The 27,001-nt window shown below is 33.1% G+C and overlaps 3 protein-coding genes across 3 annotated transcripts in view; 1 reads left to right on the forward strand and 2 right to left on the reverse strand.

The window, feature by feature from the left end:
• Positions 1-27,001, reverse strand: part of LOC134725545 (DNA topoisomerase 3-alpha-like) — a 49,586-nt gene that overhangs the window by 21,349 nt on the left and 1,236 nt on the right. The window contains exons 2-16 of the mRNA XM_063589454.1: positions 23,932-24,068; positions 22,967-23,042; positions 22,466-22,574; positions 21,235-21,286; positions 20,799-20,890; positions 19,875-20,045; positions 19,430-19,475; positions 19,157-19,211; positions 18,572-18,646; positions 17,873-18,053; positions 17,321-17,427; positions 16,814-16,924; positions 16,233-16,307; positions 708-758; positions 193-271 (exon numbers count right to left, since the gene is read on the reverse strand). Of these exons, the coding sequence (XP_063445524.1) occupies positions 193-271; positions 708-758; positions 16,233-16,307; positions 16,814-16,924; positions 17,321-17,427; positions 17,873-18,053; positions 18,572-18,646; positions 19,157-19,211; positions 19,430-19,475; positions 19,875-20,045; positions 20,799-20,890; positions 21,235-21,286; positions 22,466-22,574; positions 22,967-23,042; positions 23,932-24,068 (1,417 nt within the window). The remainder of the gene's footprint in view (positions 1-192; positions 272-707; positions 759-16,232; positions 16,308-16,813; positions 16,925-17,320; positions 17,428-17,872; positions 18,054-18,571; positions 18,647-19,156; positions 19,212-19,429; positions 19,476-19,874; positions 20,046-20,798; positions 20,891-21,234; positions 21,287-22,465; positions 22,575-22,966; positions 23,043-23,931; positions 24,069-27,001) is intronic.
• Positions 931-9,957, forward strand: LOC134725549 (uncharacterized). The gene is made up of 2 exons (XM_063589462.1): positions 931-1,350; positions 8,870-9,957. Exons 1-2 carry the CDS (start codon positions 950-952, stop codon positions 9,927-9,929), a joined length of 1,461 nt encoding a protein of 486 aa, XP_063445532.1. The 5' UTR covers positions 931-949; the 3' UTR covers positions 9,930-9,957.
• Positions 11,430-14,073, reverse strand: LOC134725547 (uncharacterized). Its single transcript, XM_063589460.1, has 2 exons — positions 13,398-14,073; positions 11,430-12,941 (listed from the first exon to the last, which is right to left on the reverse strand). Exons 1-2 carry the CDS (start codon positions 13,952-13,954, stop codon positions 11,738-11,740), a joined length of 1,761 nt encoding a protein of 586 aa, XP_063445530.1. The 5' UTR covers positions 13,955-14,073; the 3' UTR covers positions 11,430-11,737.

Genomic DNA, 27,001 nt, shown 5'->3' on the forward strand with positions numbered 1-27,001 from the left:
TGTATCAGATAGTTTCTCAATATCTACTTCATTTTCAACAAAAAACACAAAAAATTACTACAAAATTGTTTTTCAAGGGTAACAGCTCCTATCAAAATAAAAAGGACACTATTAATTTTTTTTTTTTTTTTTCAAGCTTACACTCATTATCAATCATCACATCCATCCATAGTATATAATAATCAAACCTACCTATTCCATGTTTATCCATCAATGCTATAAGATCAGCTTCTGTCAGTAAAGATGGAGGACTTGTTTCACTGGCAACCATCTGAAAAGTTTCAAAATTAGGTACAATTAAACAATCTGTATGGAGCTATATGTATTCCTAATAAAATCAGTATCCAAACTTACTTTCTATTGAAACTTCATTTAAAATACTTGCATTGTTCATTCTTGAATGTTCACACTGTACAAATTTATAGAATTTAATAACTTGTTAATTGCCTATGTGCTTTAATGTTCATCTAAAATAATATACATTATCTGAATAATGACTACAAATAAATAATGTAAATTGAGACTTGAATTCTTGCAGTTTTTATTACAGATCTTTGATTGCTAGCTGAATGTGATTGTTGCAGTCAATATATATGTACATGTATATTCAAAGGAAAATAAGATTCATCTGTCCCACATCCTAACCATAAGGTCATCAAAAAATTCTGAAAATTAAACCAAATTGAAAGTTGTGTTTAAAATTTTACCTCAATGGAGTTTGGTTGGAATGAATCTCCTTTATTATAAACAGGAATAACCTGAAATATTAAGAATAGTTTAAACAATAAAACATGAGACTGAAGATTTTGTTTGGATTATACAGAAGTTCCTTTAAGTTATCAAACAATATAAATTGTATTCCCCGTTTGCGGTTTCGGGAGTTATCGTTCGTTGTCGGAGTTGTCTTTCTTGTTATCAGGTGTAAAACCATTTCCGGTAGAATAAGAAAATGGGGAAACCTAACTATTGTGCCATCAAAGACTGTCACAATAAGTCCGGAGACAAAGGGAGATTTGGTAGAACAATAAAACTACATAAATTACCAAAAGAAGGAATCGTACGATCGGCATGGCTACGTGCAATTAGTCGGAGAGACTTTAAACCATCAACGTACACCTCAGTCTGTTCAGATCATTTTCCGAGAGGAGAAGGACGTACATCCGTTCATAAAGTACCAAGTCTTCACCTCCCACAAAAAGTGGTCAAAGAGGGAAAAGTAAGGAACACAAAAAACAGTCTATCCACAAGTATTTCGGAAACAGAGTCAATATTACAACCATCCATTTCACACTCCGAGTCGGACCAGCCTAAGCCTTGTTGTTCTATAGATGTGATTGAGCAAACTCATTCGTAAGTTGTAAATGACAAAAAATAATGTCTCTTTTTACAGAGATAAATGAATGGAACTCATACCAATTTCTTATTTATAATTTATATATTACTCTGAACCTTTTTGTACAAAACCTATCCAATGACTTCATTGTTAAGCATCAATCAATGGTATACATGTCCATAAAACAAAACATGCATCTAGTTGATCATTCATTGCCGTGCAGGCGCATGCGTGAGGATCGGGAAGGAAAAAAAAATTTCTCCGAGAATTTCATCAAGTTTTCGATATAATTTGTGAATTACATATTACAATGGGAAGATTACATTTAGAAAGGGACTAATATTCATTGTGCTCAGTAAGCTTTCTCTTTTTGAATGGAGTTCCAGTCAAAATAACGGATAAAATAACTTTGCAAAATTACCGGCATCTACCTTTGTTTGACATTTGGCGGGACTGTGAAATTTTTTTTCAATTCACTTGCAAAATCAAATTTACATCAAAGGAAGAATGGTTACAGCTAACCCTATTTGAGAGACAAACAACTGATCTATCATACAAGATAAAAACTTCATCTCAGTTATTTTAAGGCTGAAATCCGCAATTATTTAATTTCAAGTTGGAACGTTACAGTTAGGTTATTGGATATATCATCTGTTCGGAACAGTAAAAACATTGTGAAAACAACAAGTCAGTGTGATCAGGAGAACGGGCAGTATAAAATTAAGTATTAAAAGAGAAGAGAATACGGTAAGAGTATCATTTCTAATCATTTATGTCTGCTGTGTTGTGATGTGATGTCTTGTTGTGTGACAGCTTTTTGTGTGTAACTAAACGTTTGCAACGAAGATATATGTAATTTGTAAATGAGTACCAGGTTAAAACAATATATAAGAGACCAACCACACAAACCGTGTAATAAGGAAAAATATAGAACACCAATATTAGTGTCAGACAGTAAGGGATTCACCCTCCAAAATCATAGCCCAGACAGTGAGTTCCCATTTGAACTCTGGTGCTGCTCAGGGGCAAGAACACATAAACTTGTAGATCTGATTGAAGAGAGGATCACAAAGGCGGTTAAAAGGCATGGTAAAATTGTTATTTACCTTTGGGCCGGTACATGTGACATTACGCAAAAGGCTGGCAAATATATAAGACTGCGAAGTAGTAGTAATAAAGCAGTGGAGGAAATTATATCTGAATATAATAGAGCAATAAAAATAGTAGAGAAGTTTCACACACAGGCAAAATTGAAAATAGTGGACTGTCCTATTTCATCAATACAACAGTGGAATAAAAATAAAGGGCATTATAATCCGTCCATCTTTAAAAGTGAGGACAGTAATCTGACTAAACAAATAACATTTCTAAACAAGAAAATCTGGTGTATAAATAAAAAGTTGGGTACAAACTCGGTGAGAACAAGCCAGTTCTATTTTAGGAGTAGAAAAGAAAGATCACATCGATCAAGAAAATCTATTAAAATCTCATTGAATAATAAAGACGGTGTCCATCCAGGGAAACTATTAAGCTTGGCAATAACTAAAAAACTTTTGTTAGACTCGTATAAAGAGTGCTTTATTACCATCCCTGATAACGCAATCCTTCAAATTTTAGTTGAAGAAGAAGAGCTTAAGTCCATTATCTAGCAGGCTGAAACTGGAAATACAGAAGACAAGGCAAGTGTTTACAAGATACAGAATCTGGATACAGGGCGGTGAGTGTTTACTTTCTTATTAATACTTACCTAAAAACAGTCTCATACAAACTAAATTTATTCCTGTAAATTGGAAATACATATATAAGTATAGATAATCAAGTGATCTCCTGATGCCTCCTAAAAGAAAAAGCACAAGGTCGCTGTCAAACAAATTGTTGGTCCTTGTTAATGAGACAGAAGAAGATCCATTTGAAGGGAAAGTAAGCACTAATAGCTCAGAAAGTAGCAAAAGTGAAATAAAACAGACAGTAGAAAAAACGGACAACTGTTACGGTTGTAATCAGGAAGACCCCCCAAAAGGATTATCAAAAATCAAGAAGGTAATCTGGCTGTCCTGTGATATATGTAACAAATGGTGGCATAGTGCATGTGCAAGCTATACCAATAAAGAAGCACAAAGGATTGTCGAAGATAAAATCAAATTCGTATGCGCATTCTGCGTTATATCCAAGGCACCTATATACATACAGGCACAAGAAATAATTAGCGCCAAATTCAAGGAAGTAAAGAACAAAGATGAGAACAGCATAGAACACAGCATAAATGACAAGATTGACAAATTAGTAGAAATAACTAAAACAATACTACTAAATGAAAACATACCAGATACAAAGAATAAAATATACATAAAACCTACAGAGAGTACGCAAACAGACTCACAATCTATACTTATAATTGACAACATTATAGTGGAAGATAAGACAGCGCTTTATAGAGACAGTAGGAACATCAGAAAGGAGTTAAACAAAATTCCAGTATTAACCAATAAAGTCGAATCAGCTTATAGTCTACCACATGGTGGAATAGCACTACATCTCAAAGACAAGAAAGATAGCAAGAAAATAGTGGACTCCTGGGCAACAACAAATCTAGGTGGTAACTCCATAATTCATACACCACGTCGGAGTCAACAAACGAGTACAGTAACATACCTACACAATATACCAACAAAGATAGAGGAAAGTTACATACAAAAAGAACTAAGTAAAGATTACAACGAGAGCAGGGTACACAGACTAAAATACAGAGACACAGGCAAACACCTTCCAGTAGTCAAAGTAACATTTAAAGATTGCGACTCAGCAGAAAAAGCATTGAAATCAGAGGGTATATATGTCCCAGAGACTGACAAAAGAGAAAAATTTGAGCCAGACAGAAAATCTAAAGTGACGAGGTGCTTCAACTGCAATAAACTAGGCCACATAGCAAGAATCTGCTCCTACAAGCACGCTTGCAGCAACTGTGCTAAGGAGGAGTGCATCCTCAAACAGTGCACGTCAGCTCCCAAGTGTGTGAACTGTGGTGAAGACCATCCGTCAACGTCAGCAAGGTGCCCAAAGTATAAGCAAGTGCTAAAGAGACTAGAAATACAATGGATACTAAGTGCTGAAACCCGTCAGGATGAAAATCCTTCTTATTAATGCCCAAGCTATTAATACGGCATACAAGGACATTGTAAATACTGTAAATACTTTTGATGTTGATGTTGTATGTATAAATGAAACTTTTCAAGATGTAAATAGTAAACTGAAATTTTTAAACTGGAAAGTCTTTGATAAACCCAGGATAGGCAGAAAAGGTGGAGGAGTAGCAATATGTGTGAGGGAAAACAATGGAAAATTTGTTGCTATTGAAACAGACATCTATAACAGCTTGGAATATGAATCAGTAGCAGTAAATATTACAACTGACAAAGGCATAAAGTTTGCACTGCTGTGCCCATACATACCACCAGAAAGATCTGACCAAATAGAAAAACTGTGTTCTAAACTCGAAGACGTAAAAAGCAATATTCCCTTGATTATTGCAGGAGACTTAAACGCCAAAAGTCAAGAATGGAGAAACATCAAAACTAACAAAGCTGGTGAACTAATAGAGAACATGCTAACCAAACAAGACATGATCTGCATAAACGATGGCCAGCCAACACGAAGGAATTCAGACTCTGTTATAGATCTTATGCTGATGAACTCCAATTTCCAACATAATATGATAAGTTGCGACACTCTTTCACACGAGACCATCAGATCTGACCATATCAGTATCCTTACTAATCTACGTGTTTGCTCTGAAGATAATTGGGGAACACCAAAGAAAATATGGCAACTTAACAAGGTAGATTGGGAAGAGTGGAAACGTGTCACAGAAGAAAGGTTTGGTGAATGGTTGGAAAACAGGCCAGCAAATAACAACTCAGTTGACCATATTTACCAGTCATTTGCTGACATCATAAATGCAACACAAAAAGAAATGATCCCATATAAAGAAATTAAACCAAGAAAACACCAAAAGCCATGCTGGTGGAGTAGCTCAGTAACATCTGCCAAAAAACACCTAAATCACTGCCAGAAACAATACAGAATGAGGAACATTCCACAAAACAAACAAAGACTCATCATTGCAGAAGACAACTTTGACAAGGCAAAGGAAGATGCACAAAAAGAATGGAGTAATAACCTCGTAAACCAACTAAATCAGGCTAAAAACTCAAAAGACTTCTGGAACACGTACAAAAAGATGTCCAGGAAAACAGAAGATAACTCAGTACTCCCATTAATTGTTGATAATAAAGATCCAATATTTGACAACAAAAGTAAAGTTGAACTTCTACAAAAAAATTTCTTTGGAGGTAGCCACCTAAAGGATGAGTCATTTGATAAAGAATTTTATGATAGTATCAACAAAGAATACAAAGAACTAAATAACATGTATCAGGCAGCAAATGAAACAGATCAACATAGAGAAGGCTTTGATAGAGAAATAGACAAAGACGAGGTAGAAGCAGCTATATACCGCCTTCGCACGGGGACTGCCCCAGGACCAGATCAGCAGTTTGCTGAATTCTATAAGCATGCAGGTGACAAATTTACAGAAGCCTTAGTAACAATGATGAACATCATATGGCAAAAAGGGGAATTACCAACAGAATGGAAAATGGCAGATGTAAAATTTCTAAGAAAACCAGGAAAAACCAGCTATTACTCATCCTCTTCTTACAGACCAATCAGCCTAACTTGCATTATATGCAAACTAATGGAGAGAGTCATCCTAGAACGCATTGTGGCATATATTGAGGGTCACAGATTGATTGATTTAACTCAAGAAGGGTTCAGAAAGAATCACTCAACCACCAATGCTCTACTTCGGTTAGTCCAAACAATAGCTGATGGTTTCAATGAGGATGAATCAACTCTTGCATGGCTAGTGGACCTTGAAAAGGCATATGACTCAATATGGCGTGAGGGGTTAATGATCAAGCTGCATAAACTTGGGATAAAGGGAAAAACCTGGTTATGGATAAACAGCTTTCTCACAAATCGAACAGCCAGATGTATGCTGAATAACTTCTTTGGAGAACAATTTGATACCAAAATCGGCTTGCCACAAGGGTCAGTACTATCACCCACCTTGTTTAACATATTCATAGCTGATATAATGGATAACACAAAAGGAGAAAATTGCAAGTTTGCAGATGATGGCACTTTATGGCATAAGGGGAAAGACATAAAGGAAATGAAAGAAAGAACTTCAGAGGATGTCAAAACTATTTTAAAATGGACAGAAAAATGGAGAATTAATGTAAACCTGGAAAAGTGTGAAGTATGCCTATTCTCAAAAGGCAACACAGATGCAGAGCAGAAAACATTAAAAGTCAACTCCTTCTCCTATAGATATAGTCCAACACCGAAGCTACTTGGAGTAACTCTAGACGAGAAGCTTAAATTTGACACCCACATCAATCTGATGCAGAAGAGGGCAAATAATGCAATATATGTAATTAGAGATATTAAGGGCATGGGAGGAATATCAAGATCAAAACTACTCCAAATATACAACAGCATGGTTAGATCTATCATGGAGTATGCATGCCCAGTCTGGCAAATAACATCTGCAGAGAATATGAAGAAATTAGAAGCTGTACAAAGAAAAGGCTTGTCAATATGCCTAGGACTACCAGGAACATCAGGTAGAGAGGCAATGGAAGTTGAAGCCAACATACAACCCATAGACCTCAGAATAGAGGAAATATCAGTACGTGAACTGGCAAAAATACAATCAAAGAACATAGCAGAACCAATTAAACAACAACTAGAACAGTATTTAACAAACAACGCAACCTATGAACAACAGGATTCTCCATTTGGTAAAGCTATAAACCAATCCATAGACATGTTCAAAGCCACGAAAGTTGACATCAAACTTATAGAACCAGAATTCACATACAAAGCTGGTGTAGATGTCATGCTAAGGAGATCACCAAGTTATTGGAGTCGTCTAGGTAGCTCAAAGAACAGAACAGCCGAACAAACTGTTGAAAGTAAACAGGTTGTAAAGGACCTATTAGGAGACAGCACAGACTCAACAGTAGTGGCATTCACTGATGGTTCATGTCAAGGTAACCCGGGACCATGTGGGGCAGGAGCAGTAGTATATTCTGGAAATAGCCAAGGCATAAGTCTAAAGAGGCCAGTAGCTAATAGAGGATCGATACTTCTTGCTGAACTAGTAGCCATACTAATGGTCCTGGAGCACTGTATAACGACTATAAAGGACCAGTTTTCTGAGCTTAAAATACTGTCAGATAGCCAGACTGCTGTAGGCATCTTGACTCTGAACTGGAAATCTTCTAACTACATCGACACAATTACTGATATCAAAGAATGCATGGGAACGCTCTTAAGACACGGCATACTAACAACCCTATCTTGGATCCCAGGCCATGCTAATATAGCCGGGAACGAGATAGCGGACCAGTTGGCAAAAGACGCTGCAAAAGAGGCCTCATCACTAAATGATCAGTATAATGTCATAACCATGTCAGATGTAAGATGTGCAGTCAAGATGTCTACAAAACTCAAATGGCAAAGCAGATGGACAATTGGTGAAACTGGAAGACAGCTTTTCAACCTAATTCCTATCGTTGGTAAGGACGCACAACTAGACAAGCCTAACAACCAAATAGGAAGAATATTGTCAGAAATAAGAACGGGCTACAGCAGACTTAACAAATACAGAAACCAAATCGGTCAATCCCTCACGCCATATTGTGAATGCGGAGAAGAAGAAACATCAGAACACTTCCTGCTATACTGCCCAAGATACCAACAAGAAAGAGAGGACATGCGAAGACAAATGGAACTACTTAACATCGATCCAACAAATATACAGTCAATACTAGCACCACCAAAAAGAGAAACCTACGAAGCAACATCGCAAATTGTAGGGGAATATATTACAAAATCAGGGAGATTCCAAGAACTTGCAATCCCTGATTCCCGATCCTGCGCCTAAACAAGTATACCAAAGTACCGCGAGATATTACCTCGAGCAACGGTGTACCATAAGAGGAGGAAGATAGCACACAGAGAACAGTAGTGTCAATTATTGACCTTAGGATCAGAAAGATAAAATGTATGTCAAAAGTGACCTTGTCAACAAATGATAGATTAATAGTGTACTATTGCACTAGTCTACCCAAGACTAAAGTGTGGCATTGGTACAAAAATCACTGCTTATACATGTTATATACACATGTAATACAATAAATGTTTTTCTAGTAACTGTAATATTCACCTGAACACACAATTTATCCAATGTGCATTAAATGTAGGTCTTGTTTGTATCTGAGATATCCACTTACAGACACAATTTTAACAAAAAATGGGACATACATGTACATGAACTTTAAGGGTCAATCTATTCAACATCTTCCTCTGCTGATTGGGGATAAAAATACATATCACATAAAAAATATTGGTTCATCCATATTCTTGTTTTAATATATTCAATTTAATAAATTGTATTGAATATTTCAGGTACTCTAAAACTCCAATGAGGACACTTTGTGAATCTGGAACAGAAAGTGAGAATGTGCCATTATCAACAGCTTCATGTACAAAAAATGACAAAATCACTCAAACCAATACACCACCTGCTGAATTATCTGTTAAAGTCACAAGACCAGAAATTATAATAGATGATATAGCTTCATCAGATGAGGAGGTACTTTTTTATACAGGTTTACCATGCTACCAGGCATTTAAAGCTTTGTTCGATACTCTCATTGCTGCAGGAGCTGATCGAATGAATGTGGATGACGAGATATTGATGCAAGAAAAATCGTATAGGAAGTTACGGTTGATTGACGAGTTTTTTATGGTAATGATGAGACTACGTTTAGGTTTATTGTTAAATGACTTGCAATATAGATTTAAGATTTCAACAGGAAGAGTTTCCAGAATTTTTAATTCCTGGATAAGCCTAATGGCAACATGCCTTAAATCAATCGTGTTCTTGCCACCTCTCCAAACACTTCAACAGAAAGTACCTAATTGCTTTAAAAACTTTAGTGATACAAGAATTGTTCTCGACTGTACAGAAATATTTATAGAAACTCCTTCAGCATTACAAAATAAATCACTGACTTATTCCAGCTACAAATCCCATAATACTTTTAAATCACTAGTTGGTGTAAGCATGACAGGAGCTGTTGTTTTCTTATCAAATTTATGGGGAGACTCAGCATCTGATGTGCATATTACAAGAAACTGTGGCCTTCTTGAACTTTTAGAAGAAGGTGATGCTGTAATGGTGGACAAGGGTTTCATTCACATACAGTCAGATTTTAAAAAAAAAGGAGTTAAATTGTATTGTCCACCATTCATGTCCGCTAAAAGGAATCAGTTTTCGAAATCTGAAGTTGATTGTACAAGGAGGATAGCGTCTGCCAGAATTCATGTGGAGCGAAAAATGGAGCAGATCAAGAACTTTCGCATCTTACAAGGAATATTACCCATCAGTTTGAGTTCAAAGGCTGACGCCATATTTTTTGTGTGTTCTGCTTTAACTAATTTATTGCCTCCCCTTGTGAAATGATTGCATGCAATAGGAATTAAAAAATGTTATGCCAATTTTTACAAGCACTTGCTTTATTCATTGTTGAAGGCAATTCTCTCAATGAAATTTTGTATTTAGGTGCTTTTGGTCCATTGTCTCATGGAAATATATTTAAATAAAATGAAGCCTATGGTAAATGTATACATGGTATATGAAACAAAGCCCCAAACAATCCATCATAGTAATCATAGATAAAAGCAAAGGATTGCAATGCTTATTGTTGTTCATCATCTAAAGATAACAATTATTCAAGATGGGGTATGAGTGCCAATGAATAAACTATCTATCGAATTTATACAATGTTGTTAATGTAAGTCATAGTTCAGTCTTCAACAGAAACATTGGCTCACCTAACAGTAGGCTATAAAATTACCAGTGTGATTATGCAGTATGGGCTTTGCTCATTGTTGAAGGTGGTACAGTGACCAATAGTGGTTAATTTCTGTTATTTGGTCTCTTGTGAAGAGTTGTCTCATTGGCAATCACACCAAATCTTTTTTTATATTTTTATATGAAACGATTAAAATTGGAAAATTAACTGCCACAACTGCCTAATTTAGGTAAAAATACAACTGCAACTGAAGAACAGGCTTCGACTACATGGAATAAGAACAGGAACAAGATGCAGCAGGGTTTAATATTTCAAAGTTTTAAACAAACCTTCCTTGACTTAGCCAGGAGTGTACATAATGGACACAAATGTTAACCAAAAAATTACAATGAAGAATAAGTCATATATTAAGTAAGACTTTCTCAATTAGAAAATAATGCACACCTCATAGCAAGTTCAAGGTGGCTTTTAGTGTCTGGCCTTCTCTCTATATATAGGTTTTGTTGAATTGTAGACATTTATTCTGCGATACATGTATCACAATATTTCACATGTACAGGATTGACCAGAAGTGACATCATTGTTCATTGATGAAGACTACTAGGTGTACTTTGAATGATATTGTGTATTTTGTTGTGTTGTCAGATAATTGTGGGGTCTCATGGACATTCATTCACATCTCAGTTTTTATAACTTTGCAAGTATACCAACACTGCATTGGAATGGGAATATACAATGTAAATAATAATAAAGGCAAACAAATGTCAGAAAATAATTTTATGTCATTTACTGACGAAACATAATTTGATTTAATTCAATGTAAAAAAAAATGTAGAAATATAATCTCAACAAATAAAATTTCAACGAACATGACAAACAACAAAAATAATATGAATTATATATATATTAATAACAAGAAAAAAAACAAAGAACTGCTTATTCACACTTGTATCAACAAATTTATATATATATATGTAAACAAAATAACAAAAAGCACCTGAACATTACTTAAGCTGAGATCATAAACATGACTAGTTACATGTACATGTACATGTAGGAATGAAATAGAGTACAAATTGGTATGGTTTTGACAAGAAATGTATCTTCCAGGCTTAACCTTCATTTTATCAAAAAATATTTATTAATATTTTTTTCTAGAAATTATTTCTATAAGAATGTATGTTATTTTAATATTCTGCAATAACTCAAAATGGATAGACTGTCATGACTCTAATGAAAATAAGGCCAAATAAAATTTATTTAGACTGTCATTTGCTTACCACTAGAACTTTATTATGTATTTATAATACACATTAAGTGTTTCAAATTATCATTTTGGCACTGAGAAAACAGGAGGGGAAGGGAATGAGGATTTAGAACTTCAATTTTATTAAGCCTTACTACATTTTACTTCTTATACATTTGTTATACATTTTACTAAGAATTGTCACTCAAATCAATCATCAACAGACTGAAGACTTTGGCTACATGATACAATATGTTGAACCATATTCTCTTTATAGAATTCAATAAGCTTTTGTTCCATATTCTCCCAATACAATTTGTCAAATTTTACTTCAACTGTGAGAAAATCATTCAAAAGGTAAATTACCAAATCACAATTCTCATATTTACAAATTCCCATTTGTCCTTGTATTTGAGAAAAATACTTGTGGGATTTTTTCAGTTGCATATTGTTTTGTTCATCAATTTCAAGGAAAAAATCTTTGCTTGCACATGCCTCTCTGATTGTTTTCATTCTCCATTTCCATGGACATTTTATCTCTAGTACACACTTTTCCTCACCAAGCTTTGTGCACTTTTTAACAAGTCCATCAGGACTAGCACCAAGAAATCCAAATTTGTCACATAAGAATATACCACATTCTTTTACAAAAAATTTTTCACCATATTTTAATCTTCTGTGAGCAATATATTTTTTTCTTGCTATCGGTTCATGCTTTCGTCCCCAAATTAATGGTGCCACATTGATTACCTTAGCCGACTTAGAAAAAGATTGCACTAATTTATCGACATCTGCCTTTTTGTGTGAAATAATAGAGTGAAAATTTGAACTTGTTATTCTAAATTTTCTGGTATCAAACCAAAGTTGATTTTCAGATTGACCTAATGTTCTTTTTTCTATCTCATCAATTACTGTCTGGGGAATATTCACAAATTTGTCGAGCAGTATGGTCTCATTTATTGCTGGTTCTTTTTGAACAATTGACATAATGTCTATGTAGCTGTCAGATTCAAAATGTAAATATTCAGAGGTCTCAACTTCTTCAAAATTAACTACATTTATGTCACTATTAATGTCATAAACTTCACAACTTGGGGCAACTAAATCAAAAATTGCTGGAGAATAATTCAAATTTCCTAATTTAGCTGTTAATAGTGATAAAAAATCCTGACCTTGGTCAGTAATGGAATTTTTCACAGTAAATTTATTTTTCTTTTCATTTGCACATGGTTCATTTCCACCATATTTTAACTTTTTGAAAGATATGTTTAGCACTTCTTGAGGATCTTTTTTCCTTTTACCTCCCTTATTCCAATTACATGGTTTTGAAGTACATGCAGTATTTTCTTTTTCCTGTGCACATGCCTCAAGCTTGAAGAGAAGACCTGCGATATGGGTACATCCTTCACCTAGGCTGAAAATAGATATCAGAGTTATTGTTCATTTAAGAAGAAATGACAAGGGCAGTTAAGAGTCAGTAAAATCACAAACTGGTTTGAAGTTGAACAATAATGGTTTAAACCACCAGCAAGCTAAATTTTAACAACATTGTGTTTTGAATGGAAAGTTGTCTCATTGGCACTCATACCACATTTTCTTATTTATATTATAATTTTTTTAGCGCGCCTGACCATAAGGATAATCAATGTGAGCAACATTATAGTCTTCACTTGCGTCCTTAGTCTGCCGGCATAAAACGTGTTTACAAAAGCCACTTGGCCATATAAAACCATTGAAAGTCATGTATGTTAAATGAAGGCAAATTTGAATTATGGAGACAGGGATGGTTATAAATAAAAGAAAGTCTTGTGTTGAACACTTATAAGGCCCAACTTATAATGAAAGTGTTAAATAAAAAAAACACACATACCCAGCTGGACAACTACAGTTGGCTTTGAAAACTACAACAGGTGTTTTCTTTGAAATTAAAATCCATTGTTGATATGGTCCCTGTTGTTTCATGGAAGGGTAACACTTTGATCTGATGTAACAACTTTCACAATCATCATCGATACTGTTTATCATTAAGTCATGAACATAGTTCTCTTTAAAAAAGTTATATCCACGGATGAACTGGCGATAGCATAACATTTGCTCATTGTCTCCAGTTCTGTGACTGCTGTGAATGAGAAAGGATTCCACATCCTGATGGGAAACAAGTGGCAGCAAAGATAGATCACTAGTCCACCCAGAGTTTAGTTCATTATAAGGGGGAATATCAACATTGTCATTAGTGAAAGAGTGTTGAGAAACAAGAACTGTCGACAGTGACGCAGTCACGCCATTGTTTGTTTGATTAGTTTCAAAGGCTCTTCGTGCAAGTTCGTCTTTATTCCCAGATATCTTTGCACTGCTTGATCTCAGGAATAGTACTAAATCACTTTTCTTCAAAGTTAAAAAGTCCTCGACAGTAGTTTTATTTATCATTTATGTCTTCTATTTTCATTAGTTTACTGATTGTTTACACTCGTTACGGAAGAGAAGGAAGTGTCGTCACCTTCACGCAAGAAAGACAACTCCGATAACGACCGATAACTCTGTATATCGAAAGTCTGGAATATTATGAATTGATTAACATTCATGGGATAAAATTGTCTTAGATTTTATTAAAGGAAACCGTTAATTTAGATACACGACAAAATACGATTGTTTGTTATTTTGATAGGAGAAAATGATAAGACAATGAAATTAAAATCCCTCAATATAGCTCTTTTCATTGGCAATTTACAGAGTTGGGTTTAGACAGTTTTCACAATACTTTATTATAGTATTAATGTATGGACTTTTTCATATTGGCCCTGTACATGCCCGAGGTGTTAATAATGGCCAAGGATGGTTGTAATGGCCCTGAGGCCAACTTACTACAATATGTATAGAAATGCCCATGCTTTATGAAAGGAAAATTTCGACATCTGGTCATTATGAACGGAGAAATTGCTACAGCCAGTCATTACGAGATCTCAGCCATGCATTACGAAATATCAGTCATGCATTACGAAATCACACCCGTGCATTACGAAATCACAGTCATGCATTATGAACAGATGAAACAGGACATCGATTAAATCAAAATGTCGTTTTATTTCTTTAAATAAGTGTGACATTTTTTTATTCTTTTTTAAACTTAATATCATAAAAACAAGTTTAAATGATGTTCATTGACATTGTTTTGTAACGACTTGAAACGGAAATATTTCACAGCCTTTTTCGAGTACGACTTTCGTTTATTATCACTGTTTCATTTCCGTTTATCAATCCTCAGACTTTAGAATCGTTATTCTGATTTATTCTTCCCAGCTACTTTTTATTTGCTAGATGAAATGAAATTTAATAGCATAAAATTAAGTACTTGGATGAGAAATCAGAAATAACATCTGACAGTCACAATGTTGACTAAAATTCCATGCGAAATTGAATGCGAAAAGACAAGTTGAAGTTCAGCTATGAAATTCCTGTATCTTCTTCACGGTAAGTTTCTTACTCTTTTCTTAATCGAAGAATTAAAACCATTTTTAAAATAGAAATGTTATGAAACGGGCTTTTCTGTATTGGTCTTGTTGTAGTGTGTGGATAGCTGTATACTTTTGGATCCGAGACTCGAAGACTGTTCTTGAAACTTGAATTATGAAGTTGCCTTTATAGCTGGTTAATAAAAGTATCAATATATGGACTTTTTCATATTGGCCCTGTAACATGCCCTTGATATTAATAATGGCCTCGGACAGTTGTAATGGCCCTCGGCGTTGCCTCAGGGCCATTACAGCCATCCTTGGCCATTATTAACACCTCGGGCATGTTACAGGGCCAATATGAAAAAGTCCATACATTAATTCTATAATAAAGGCAACTTCATTCAAGAACAGTCTTCGAGTCTCGGATACAAAATTATACAGCTATCCACACACTACAACAGGACCAGTACAGAAAAGCCCGTTTCATAACATTTCTTTTTTAAAAATGGTTTTAATTCTTCGATTAAACAAAGAGTAAGAAACTTACCGTGAAGAAGATACAGGAATTTCATAGCTGAACTTCAACTTGTCTTTTCGCATGGAATTTTAGTCAACATTGTCATTGTGACTGTCAGATGTAAATTCTGATTTCTCATCCAAGTACTTAATTTTATGCTTTTTAATATCATTTCATCTAGCAAATAAAAAGTAGCTGGGAAGAATAAATCAGACAGTTTAACTATTTAAAGTCTGCATTCTGAGGATTGAACAACGGAAATGAAACAGTGATAATAATCGGAAGTCGTACTCGAAAAAGGCTGTGAAATATTTCCGTTTTAAGCCGTTACAAAACAATGTCAATGAACATCATTTAAACTTGTTTTTATGACATTAAGTTTAAAAAAGAATAAAAAAATGTCACACTTATTTAAAGAAATAAAACGACATTTTGATTTAATCGATGTCCCGTTTCATCTGTTCATAATGGGGACTGTGATTTAGTAATGCACGGGTGTGATTTCGTAATGCATGACTGAGATTTCGTAATGCATGACTGAGATCTCGTAATGACTGGCTGCAGCAATTTCTCCGTTGATAATGACCAGATGTCGAAATTTTCCTTTTATAAAGCATGGGCATTTCTATACATATTGTAGTAAGTTGGTTAATAAATTTTCAGAATCTTAAGGATGGTAAGATTCTGCTCTATCTACTCAACCGTCTAATTTTCTCTATATATAACAGGTGTTTACCTTGGCATTCCATTTGTCATAAACATATACTTCCAGATAATTCTTGGCTGTAATCATTAATCCTTGGGCTGTAAACTGTAAACAAATGTGTGGATAATACATATTTACGAAAATTTTAATAAACCCTCTTAATTGAGGCTACTCCAAAAAATATTATCAATTTTATAAATCTGCAGACAACTACAGTGTAACCTGCCTAATCCAACACACTGGGGAACAAGAAAAAAATGTTGTATAAAGCAGGGTGTCGGAATACTCAGATTTTTTCTGCAAAGATGGGCATATTTTGGGACCATGAAAATGTGTTTGTTAAAGTAGGATGTTGGAGTACTCAGGTGTCAGATTAGTCAGGTTGCACTGTATTCTAAAAAAATAAATTGGTAACTGAGATGTCTTAAATCGAATGATGATAATAATGAGTCCATGTTATTCTTGAAAATGCTTCTTATTGTCTAAAGGAAATGTTTAATTACCAGAGCACTAGCTGAAATGTTTCTTTGAACTTAAGTTTGAGGATCTATCCCTTCAAACTTAAATGCTATTATCATTATCAAGTGGTAGATATATACAATAAAACTTACCTTTTCATTAGCTATATCAACTTCAACAGTTGTCTCAAACCCCTGTGCATCCTGGGAAACACATGCCAAGAAATGTCGAACCACAAATTCATATACTTTCTTTTCATTTCCCTGAAAACACCAACATTTAATTTGTTAATACAATTATACGAGATTCATTGACACTCTTCATTCTTCAAAAGAGCAACACTTATAAAGTTACAAGATATGTTAAAAGATGTTTACAGAAAATCTACACACAATTAAATTTGTCTTTAATGCTATCATTCTCTAAGTAAAATAATGTACTTATAAATATCTGGTTAAAATTGTGAGAAACACTACTTCCTCTTATAATTTTATTGGCCAGGTATAATCGTTTTGTTTATTAGACAAATGCATACTGCTGTTTCTGTAAATAATTGGAGCTTAGTTAACATGTGTTTTATGGTTCCTGAAATTGTTAAAAAAAAAATAATTAAAAAATTATTCTAATTTATCAACATAAGGCGTATGTGTACTAAATACCTGTAAATTATCTGTATACTTTGTTGGATGTATAGGAGGATGGGCCTGGTCAGTCTTATTACCATTCCTAGGATTAGGACCATTTTCTAAAACTCTCCTGGCAAAATCTAAGAAATTAAAACACAAAAACAATTTTACTTTTAATTCTGTCATTGCTTTGGCAGTTCACATGTTCTTTCAATTCTAATTATCCCAAATGTATATGACTTAATTTCTGAGCACATATATGGTTTGATAATTGTGGATCTTTATCATTTGTTTCAACTTATTAATAAGTTTTTTAATATGAATTTTAACAGAATACAAAATTTTAATATTTACTCCTTTTGCAATGAACAGCATAGTATACTTATTTTGTTTTTGCTGTTTTATATTTCTTTTCAACTTTACATTGGAGAAACCATAAGGAGAAGATGAACATTTACATAACTTGTGAATGCAATGACGTACACCTCCTAAATAATACAAAAAAAATAATGTTCAGAGTGAATTTAATTTCAATTTATCCTTTTAGGGGGGTATTTGTAGGCAAGAAATGGACAAAACACCTACCTCCCCAATTATTATCCCTGGTCTGATCTTCTACTAATTTCTGTAAATCTAATTCTTTAGGAAACATGTTGGTTTCTGTACGAGGATAACTTATAAATCCCTGTGTATATAACTTCTCTGCAATCTTCATTGTTTCTTTGGCATTAATCCTCAATTTTCTTGATGCTAACTTTTCCATTTCCTATAATCATTTTACAATGATAAAATAAAAAAAGGCAAGCATCTTCTTTTGTTAAACTATTTAGTAAAAGTTTTTATCAATTTTGGACATCAGTGTTTAAATTATTATAAATGACACTTCATGTATATGTAGTTTATAGTTTAATGACTTAACTTGGTATGCAAACTGATGAATTACAAAACCATAAAAATTTGTATTTAGATATTCAATATAAACAAATTTCCTTAGCACTAAGGTCTCCCAACTATTATTGATATTCACTAGGTCAAAAGAAGAGAAAAAAGTTGTAAATTTTCTTTTTTTATCAGTTCTTATTCATAATTGTCACATACATACATAGATATCTATGTTGCAAGTACCAATCAAATGAATATCAAATATTTTCAAATATGTTCATTATTTTAAGTGGCTTCATCTTTAAATCCATGCTTGCACACTAGTATATCTAACAGGAGTGTTGGTCTCTGCTTACTGTACTTTAATTTTTAAAATAGACAGACCAATTAAATCCCACTTACAACTGTATCTAAAGCTGTTGGCCTCCATTTACTCTTTGTTTTAGATTTGACATCTACTACTTTAGCAACTGGATTCTGAAAATAAACATGTTTAAAATAGTAATCTATTCCTTAAACAATAGAACTAAGCTTACAATATCCCTTACACAAATGGTAACTAAACGACTCTGCTTTTGATGGCTACATAAACTATAAACATCATATAGATAAAGGAAGATGTGGTGTGAGTGCCAATGAGACAACTCTCCATCCAAATAACAATTTAAAAATAAGTAAACCATTATAGGTCAATGTACAGCCTTCAACACAGAGCCTTGGCTCACACCAAACAACAAGCTATATGTTTATTTCTATGTCATTGCATACTGAATGTATCAGACTGATGAAAAATAGTTCTTTGAGAAATGAAGTTTGTGTCATTTTGGTCTTTTGTGGATAGTTGTCTTATTGGCAATCATACCACATCTTCTTTTTTATACTTACTACATACTTAAACACTTGTTGTTGTCATGGCTAGAAAAGTCACAACTTTAATTCTTGTAATAGCATTCTATCATACTTTACACCTAAATATGCAAGGCTTACCTCAATGCAATGTGTGTACAGCACCAGGCAAGCAAGATGGTCAAAAAGACGATTTCTGTAAAAGAAACATGATTTAGCTTTTAATTTCAAAATAATTGTACTGTTATACTGTCATTGTTAGTATTTAATGAAGAAGAAAAATGAACCAAGAAAAAAAAAATATGGTGAGTGTTTACCCAAGGTTAGGAGTAGATTTATCATCATATTCCTAAAATTTGTCTGCACTTTTGTTTTATAAATATAAATGATGAAAACAAACAACAATGAACTTACCTTTTCCATGTAAATTCACAATCTCCATCTTCATGACTATGAGAAACTAAAATAAAAATATCAGTAATATGAAACCATAAGAAAAGATTGGAACAAATTTTTATTGCAGAAGCAATACCTCAAAAACAGATATACTTGTTATGCACATTAATTTTACTTGCTCATTTTTTTTTTCAATTTCTTTATATTTTGAAATATTTGCCAACACTATTGTTTAACTTTTCGACACGTTGGCCATGTTGGTTAATCAACCTAGTTTAAAACTTCAAACTTTAAAGTTAAAATCCTACAGATGAATCAGACAGGCAAACTTTGCTTTGAATCCATTGTGCTTAAAAAGTAAAAATATTTCAAGAAAATTTTAAGGAAGAGAGATGCAAAGTGTTGTCAAAAAGTCAAATGGTCCTTTCGAAAAAACAAATTGAATCTTACTTAAGGTACCCACCTTTTAATTTCCAGAATGGTTCTGGTATAAAAGCCTGAACTTGTTTATATCTCTCCACAACAAAGCCCATAGTTGGAAACTGACAACTACCATAACTAATTAACTGGTCTGCTAATACATCAGGAAAGATTTTCTGTAGACGTAAAGTCTGGAATCGGGTAAAAGAAGCACCTGTTAAGTAAAAATGAAAATCAATACTATTCAGTTTTCAACGTTACTTTAGATATATCTGTGCAACATGCTTTTGTTTTATGTAATTTAATCAATGCAAACAAACTCATCATAGATACCAGGACTAAATTTTGTAAATATGCCAGAAATGCGTTTCGTCTACAAAAGACTCATCAGTGACCTCGAATCCAAAAAAGTTAAAAAGGCCAAATAAAGTACGAAGTTGAAGAGCATTGAGGACCAAAATTCCTAAAAGTTTTGCCAAATCCAGCTAAGGTAATCTATGCCTGAGGTAGAAAAGCCTTAGTATTTCAAAAATTCAAAATTTTGTAAACAGTTAATTTATAAATATAACAATAATAATGATAATTCATGTTAGCACAAAAGTGCTGACTACTGGGCTGGTGAAGTAGAAGTATTCTTTGTCGTTTTTCTCTGTGGTAAAGTTTAAAGTCTGCTTCATGTTCAGAGATAATACTGGCTCAGTTATTCAAATGTACCAGAATTTCTCATCTTATCTTTAGAAGGACTTTGTATGTTTGTCTTGATATACGTGTTTCATACCAAAGATGCAGTGTAAACTATCTGTATACATGTACTAGTGTTTTCTAAGCTATTTATCAGAAATCAGAGACAACCCTACTAAATTGTACTCATTTTATGAAATACATATACTGCCTTGAGTCAAGCTGTTGTCTTCCAATTAACAAATAATCCTAATTTGTAATCATGAATTATATATATATATCTTACCTATTCTCAAGTCAAGCTCTTGTCTCACATCAACTGCATCACTAACGTTTTTATCTGGTCGAATTAAATTACTACATGCTCTTGCTATTGCTCTAAAATACAAATAAGAGTATTGAGTCTTTCTTCTACATGCATAATTTTTTCATTCTTTATGTATTATTTCATGCTCATATATGCTCAGATTTCTCTAAATTAAGACTTGTCTTTTCTCATTTTGACTTGAATTCTCAGGTATTAAAGGTGGCCAGACACCAAAAATATGAGATTCTTCTTAAATTTATCTGCAATAAATTCACATTAACTGCCTTTTATTAATCAATGAGCTAAAATATCTTACTAATTGAAGGATTAGTAGTGATGGACTCAGACTTTTAATTGGGTAAACATTTTAGAAACTGGACAAAACCTTTCAAATACAAACTCATTTGTTACTTACTGTGGTGTAATTTCTGAAAATTTGGCTCTGTAAACTGGAATATTTGGCTTAACTGAAGAAAAAAAGAAGAGACAGTGGCTTGAATTTCTTTGACTTAGCAAAGAACAAAAGTTATCATCCAACATAATTCTGAAAGAGAAAAATCTCCACAGATACATTAAAGTAGATTTAAAAAAAAACTTTTTAAAAATTAACACTGGCCTTTTCTGCATCAAAACTTTAAAAGATTCTTAAGTTTTTTTAAAACTTGCATGTTCACAACTATCAAAATGGCATGTCTTAATAGGAAAACCATTTTCAAAAAACAATTATATAACTACATGGGTATCATACATATCAAAGAACCCTTATAATTCAAAAATTTTGATGAAATTAAACAAAATTAATTCTGGACCAATTGGACCTCAATGTGGACCAATTTAAATAAATGGATACAGCCGCAGATGAAAAACCCTATATTGGGGAAAAATGGACACAATTTCACACTTAATACAGTCTGAATTTGGATTGTAATTAAATATGTGACACATAATAGGTTTCTGACATAGAATAACTGTAGTCAAAGAACTTGAATTATTTTATTAGAATTTATATTCCTTTTGTATGTTTTTGTGCAGTACGCTATTCTGTTGCCATTTGACGACCCTACACTCCCTCAACAACAAAAAAAATATAACCGTAATGTTCGGGATTGCACACAAGGTGTTCTTGCTACTGTTCTATATGTACACGACGTCACCGATGTGACGTTATCTATTCAGAGTTTCGATACAAGAATCATTGCAAGCAGACGTTCTTATTTCTTAGCCTTTACTTGTGTCCAATACAAACACACTACAATACATAATATCCCATTTAAATACATCATAAGTATTGAAGGCTTCATGATTAAATGCAGACAACATTTGGCTGCCGGTCCGCCCAGCCACTGACCACCCACCTGCCGCTGTCCATCCCCAAATCAATAACCAACATTTTTGTCACAAAAATCCAGTAAAAAACAGATAAAACATTTTTCATGAATTGATTGATTGGTGTTTACTGCACATTTCAGCACAGTTGTTATTTCTTGGCATTCAGTTTATATTTGTGGAGGAAAGCAGAGTGCCTGGTCAGACCCACTGGCATTGGTAGGAAAACAAACAATACTAGTCAATTAAGATTAGAGTCGGTTAACATGAAGAGTGGAAACATGATTGTTTAATGACGATGCTTTTCAATATCTAAGTACCTGCTTTACAGACTTGGATGGCTTCAAAACCAATGTTTTCTCCTTCTCTGTCACAATCTGTCCATATAATTAAATGCTGGCAACCTCGTATTTCACGTTCTAATGTTCTCTAGATAACAAACATATGATTAAATGCTGGCAACCTCGTATTTCACATTCTAATATTCTCTAGATGACAAAAATTCCATTTTATCATGGTTTTATTATAAACTTCAAAATTTAAATTCAAGTATATATACTGCATTAGAATGTTCATGTATTACATTTATAACATCATTTAAGTAGATAAAAAAAAATCCATCACAAACAAAATGTCAATCTATGTTGTTGCAAACAGATATATCAGAGTTTCTTAAGTTCCCAGTTAAGAAAACAGCAAACCAATATATTATCATAAAATCAACAAACATCTATTTATTTGAAATATGTATTTCATATAGTATCATTGCAAACAGATAAAAATAATTAAACTAATGTTCTTAAATGTTTTAAACATCTTACCTTAATGTCCACCATATTTGGATGACAATGTTTTTCTACTGGAACATCAAATAAAGTAACAGGACTGCAGCTATACCTGTAAATTCATTCAAAACTGTGTTATTGGTATCAAATTTAAATCTATCAATTTTATACTTTCAAAATTTTATTTTAAAATAAAACAGACATAAATTCCAACCATGTGTTGTTTTGGTTTAAAATAATCCATTATTTTATGTTAATTACATATGATTTACTTGTCATTGATATTGTACAGTTGCTCATATTCAGGATGCTGCATTTCAGTTCAGATATTTCTTTTTTGATTTCAGATTCTGGGTTGATGTCTTATTAATGTACACTCAACCTTAAGTTTTTCATATAAGTTTGAAATTTCACCTTATTTCTTGAAGGTGAAAAGAGTGATATAAGTATATGTGATTGTGTTTTGTAAAATCAAACTCTCCTTCAAAAGAATCACTTACAAGTCAGGAATATGACAATTGTTATCCATTCGTTTGATGTGTTTGGACTTTTGATTTTGCCTTTTGATTTTTGATTTTCCTTTTTGAATTTTCCTCGGAGTTCGGTATTTTTGTGTTTTTACTTTTTACATGACTTATTGTTTTCATTGTTCTAGTTGATTAATGATTCAAATCAAGGAGGGATACTTCCTTGAAAAATTAAATGCATGAAAGGTGAAAACAGTAATTTAGTTGTCATCTTTTTTTTTCTAACCAAACATAAATAAGAGATACAATATATCTATTAACAGTTGTTCTTTGACAAGATCTACCATGGCAACTTGTATTTTTCAAGACTGTATTCTGACAGGATTAGTCACAGAAAGAGAGAAGAAAAATGTCATGTAAAAATTTGCACCTTTTTCCTACTTAACAGCTTTTTTTTTCTAGTGTTTTAATCTGAACTATAAACAATATGGACAATAAAAATGTAAGGGACATTTCTACTAAAATTTGACTGACCATTTTCTGTATTGACCAATGAAATCCATCTCCAACAAATGCCCTGATAAACTTGTCATTGACATTGTACAGTTGTTCATATTCAGAATGTTGTATTCAAATTCATATATTTTGTTGAATTTGGAAAATCCTTCTCGCTGAAAAACAGAAATAGTTGTTCATTTAATGCAGAATGGAATCAGAACTAAAGAAAATAGATTTAGAAACAAAATGCATGTGAATTTTTTTTTTAAATCATTTTAAATTTTATTTCTTGTACATTTGTATCTTAAACGGGAAGGAAACACACTAAAAATGTAATTGTGTAAAGAATCTATTTTATATTTGTATAGTACTGTAATAAAACATCTTATCTCTTTGAAATATTGTCATAAACCTGTAAAAAGGATGTAAATATATTACCCATTTTAAATTTCCCGCCGACATGGCAGATACCATTTTGTTTTTATTAGTGACGTCAGCCCGTCTATTTAGATTCCAACGTTCAATTATGTAATACCATTAAAGCAAAACAAAAACATTCACCAACTATTAATGGACAGAGAAGATAAAATAGGTTTGGTTCCGTATAATTTTGAACCAGAATATTCTGTCAAGGAAATGAACACTAATTCCATAGCCGAGCCAATTCACGTACCTATCCATTAAAAGGGTCAATATTTAAAATTCATTACAGCAATACCAATAGTTACATTTTTGATTGCCTATACATATATATAAAAAAAAATGTGTTTTGACTAATTCTTCAATTAAATATATTCACATACATTTTGTATGTAGGTCAATTTTCAGGGTCCAGCTTGAAATCAAATTTTCTTCAATTTAGCAGATCTTTAAAACTCCTTTCTGGTTCAGTTTCTTCTTGAAGTCGGTATGGTTTTTTCTATGGTCCCCTACACTTTAAACAGCACAATTTTATTGCACAAATGGTTTAATCAATTAATCAAAATAGCAATGTGCCATTATTGTTGAATATCTTGACACAGATATTTTTTGGTTTACAAATTAAAATTGAGTTTCTTATTTGAGAATTGAGACGGTTATCCGTAAATTTTAACAATACTGAGAATTATTGTTATTCATATAATATGCATTTGTGCTACTACAGTCTGTCAATACCTATATTTTGCCATTGTTCATGGTCATATTTTTCACAGACTCTGAATATAATGACATATTTACACTAAATCCATTGGATGTTGAATAAGCACTGATTGATATTTTAGTCTTAGATACAAGATAAGATAAATTCGATTTTCCAAATTAGGTCCCCAGGGGGCATATACACATAACATAGATACAACATACAGTATTTTACATAACATTGTATAATAAACTATTGAAATCAAGTCATACAGGTATTATTTGTTAAATTAAAAAGTATTTGAAAGTTGCAACTCCAGAGATGTGGCAAACTTTAATTATTTATTTACTTATATTTTTTCACTTGACACATGATTGGTTTGGGCCAGCAAAACAGAAAAGAACCATAGTGAGGGCAATTAAAGAGGGTAAGAATGCCCTTTAATGTCAGTCATAAAACTATCTTTTTCAGCTACAGTTAGCGTCAAATTGGTTAATATTTTACCATGATTCGTCAAAATATTCTTATCATGATTTGTAAGAGGTCTTAAATAAATATCATTCCCATTATACAATGTATTTGGAAATAAAGTATCATGATTCACCAGTTGATTTTTTTGTAATGGTCTAAAAAAGTGTACATTTGATCGTCATGCACCAAAAAATACCATTAGCTAGGGCGAGTAGGTGAGGGGTCTTGAACCCCAAATCAAGGGCTTCAAAACACAAAATCCTGAGCTTAAAAATATTAAATCCCCAAATCCTGAAACTCGAAAAAAGAATTCCCAGATCTCGAAAGGGTCAATCCCGAAATTCTGATCTTAAAATCACCCATTCCCTGATGTCTTATACACCCCTCATTAGCTTCATTTCGCAAGAATTTTTATTGTTCTTCATCATGAAGATTCCCCCATTACCACCCTCATTTAACATTTCTAGATTTATATGAGTATGATGGTTTGTAACATCAAATATTGTCCCCCATCAAATATTGTCTTTCGGACAAAATTTCATATAGAATATTGTCCACTGACAGTATTTCATAACATTTTTCCATAGACGAGGACAATATTTCATACTACATAGTTATGAAATATTGTCTTGTGGTACATTATTTCATACGGCAATATTTTGCTTTACAGGTTCATATGATTGAGGGAGGAAATGCCCTTTGCCATCAGATGTCAAACTTTAATTTTCTGCTACCAGTACCATTACTGGCATTAGCAAGGTACATCCATTAATACTACGCTTGTGATATTTGTGGAGAATGAGTTAATGGATCATTAGGCGGGAGCGAAGCTATAATCCAACAACCCTAAATTCCGACAGTTCAGTAGTCTGACAGTCGGATAGTCTGACAGTCTGATATTCTGACAGTCTACTAATCTGACAGTCCAATGGTCCGACACTAAGCTCTTCTGCTGAGGGGAGGGGGCTCGATCTTCTGCTGCAAAGGATATGGATATCGTCCTATATAAAATTAATACAATTTTGTAACTTCATTGGTGTGTAAAAGCGTTGACCGAAGTACATTTTGTATGAAGCATGGAATCTTCGCTCTCACCCCATATATCTCGTAATAGGTCACTAACACACCATGTAACTAATAATAATGAAGGAGAGACACTATTATATGTCTCTGACGGATGTTTTGACGATCTTGACTGCCTATACAACTCATGCAAGGTCGGTAAAATTCTTTTACTTATATTTGAAGTTCTATTCAGCCTTGTCTGGCTATACACGGTCTGTTTCCAATGTTCAACAAATGGAAGTTTTTAACGACCTTGACTTTCTATGGAGTATAATATTAGATTATAATAAAAAATAAAGTTAAACAAGTAAAGGATGTATTATCATGATTATAGATGAAAAAAAGTAGTTTTCAAAGTTAATTGTTCTAAGGAAGTCATGAAGTAAAATAGTGAAAGAATTATTATGCCCCATATATGGTTTTATGTTTTCTGGTCTGTTCGTCCGTCTT

The sequence above is a fragment of the Mytilus trossulus genome, chromosome 7, assembly GCF_036588685.1.
Source record: "Mytilus trossulus isolate FHL-02 chromosome 7, PNRI_Mtr1.1.1.hap1, whole genome shotgun sequence".
Classification (NCBI taxonomy): domain Eukaryota; kingdom Metazoa; phylum Mollusca; class Bivalvia; order Mytilida; family Mytilidae; genus Mytilus; species Mytilus trossulus.

What these genes read in the sequence shown, in the direction of transcription:
- LOC134725549 (XM_063589462.1), top strand. Translation starts at nt 950, where the DNA reads ATGGGGAAACCTAACTATTGTGCCATCAAAGACTGTCACAATAAGTCC. An exon ending in GTGATTGAGCAAACTCATTC is followed by an intron (nt 1,351 to 8,869) that starts GTAAGTTGTAAA and finishes TGAATATTTCAG; the next exon opens with GTACTCTAAAACTCCAATGA.
- LOC134725547 (XM_063589460.1), bottom strand. Translation starts at nt 13,954, where the DNA reads ATGATAAATAAAACTACTGTCGAGGACTTTTTAACTTTGAAGAAAAGT. An exon ending in AACTGTAGTTGTCCAGCTGG is followed by an intron (nt 12,942 to 13,397) that starts GTATGTGTGTTT and finishes ATCTATTTTCAG; the next exon opens with CCTAGGTGAAGGATGTACCC.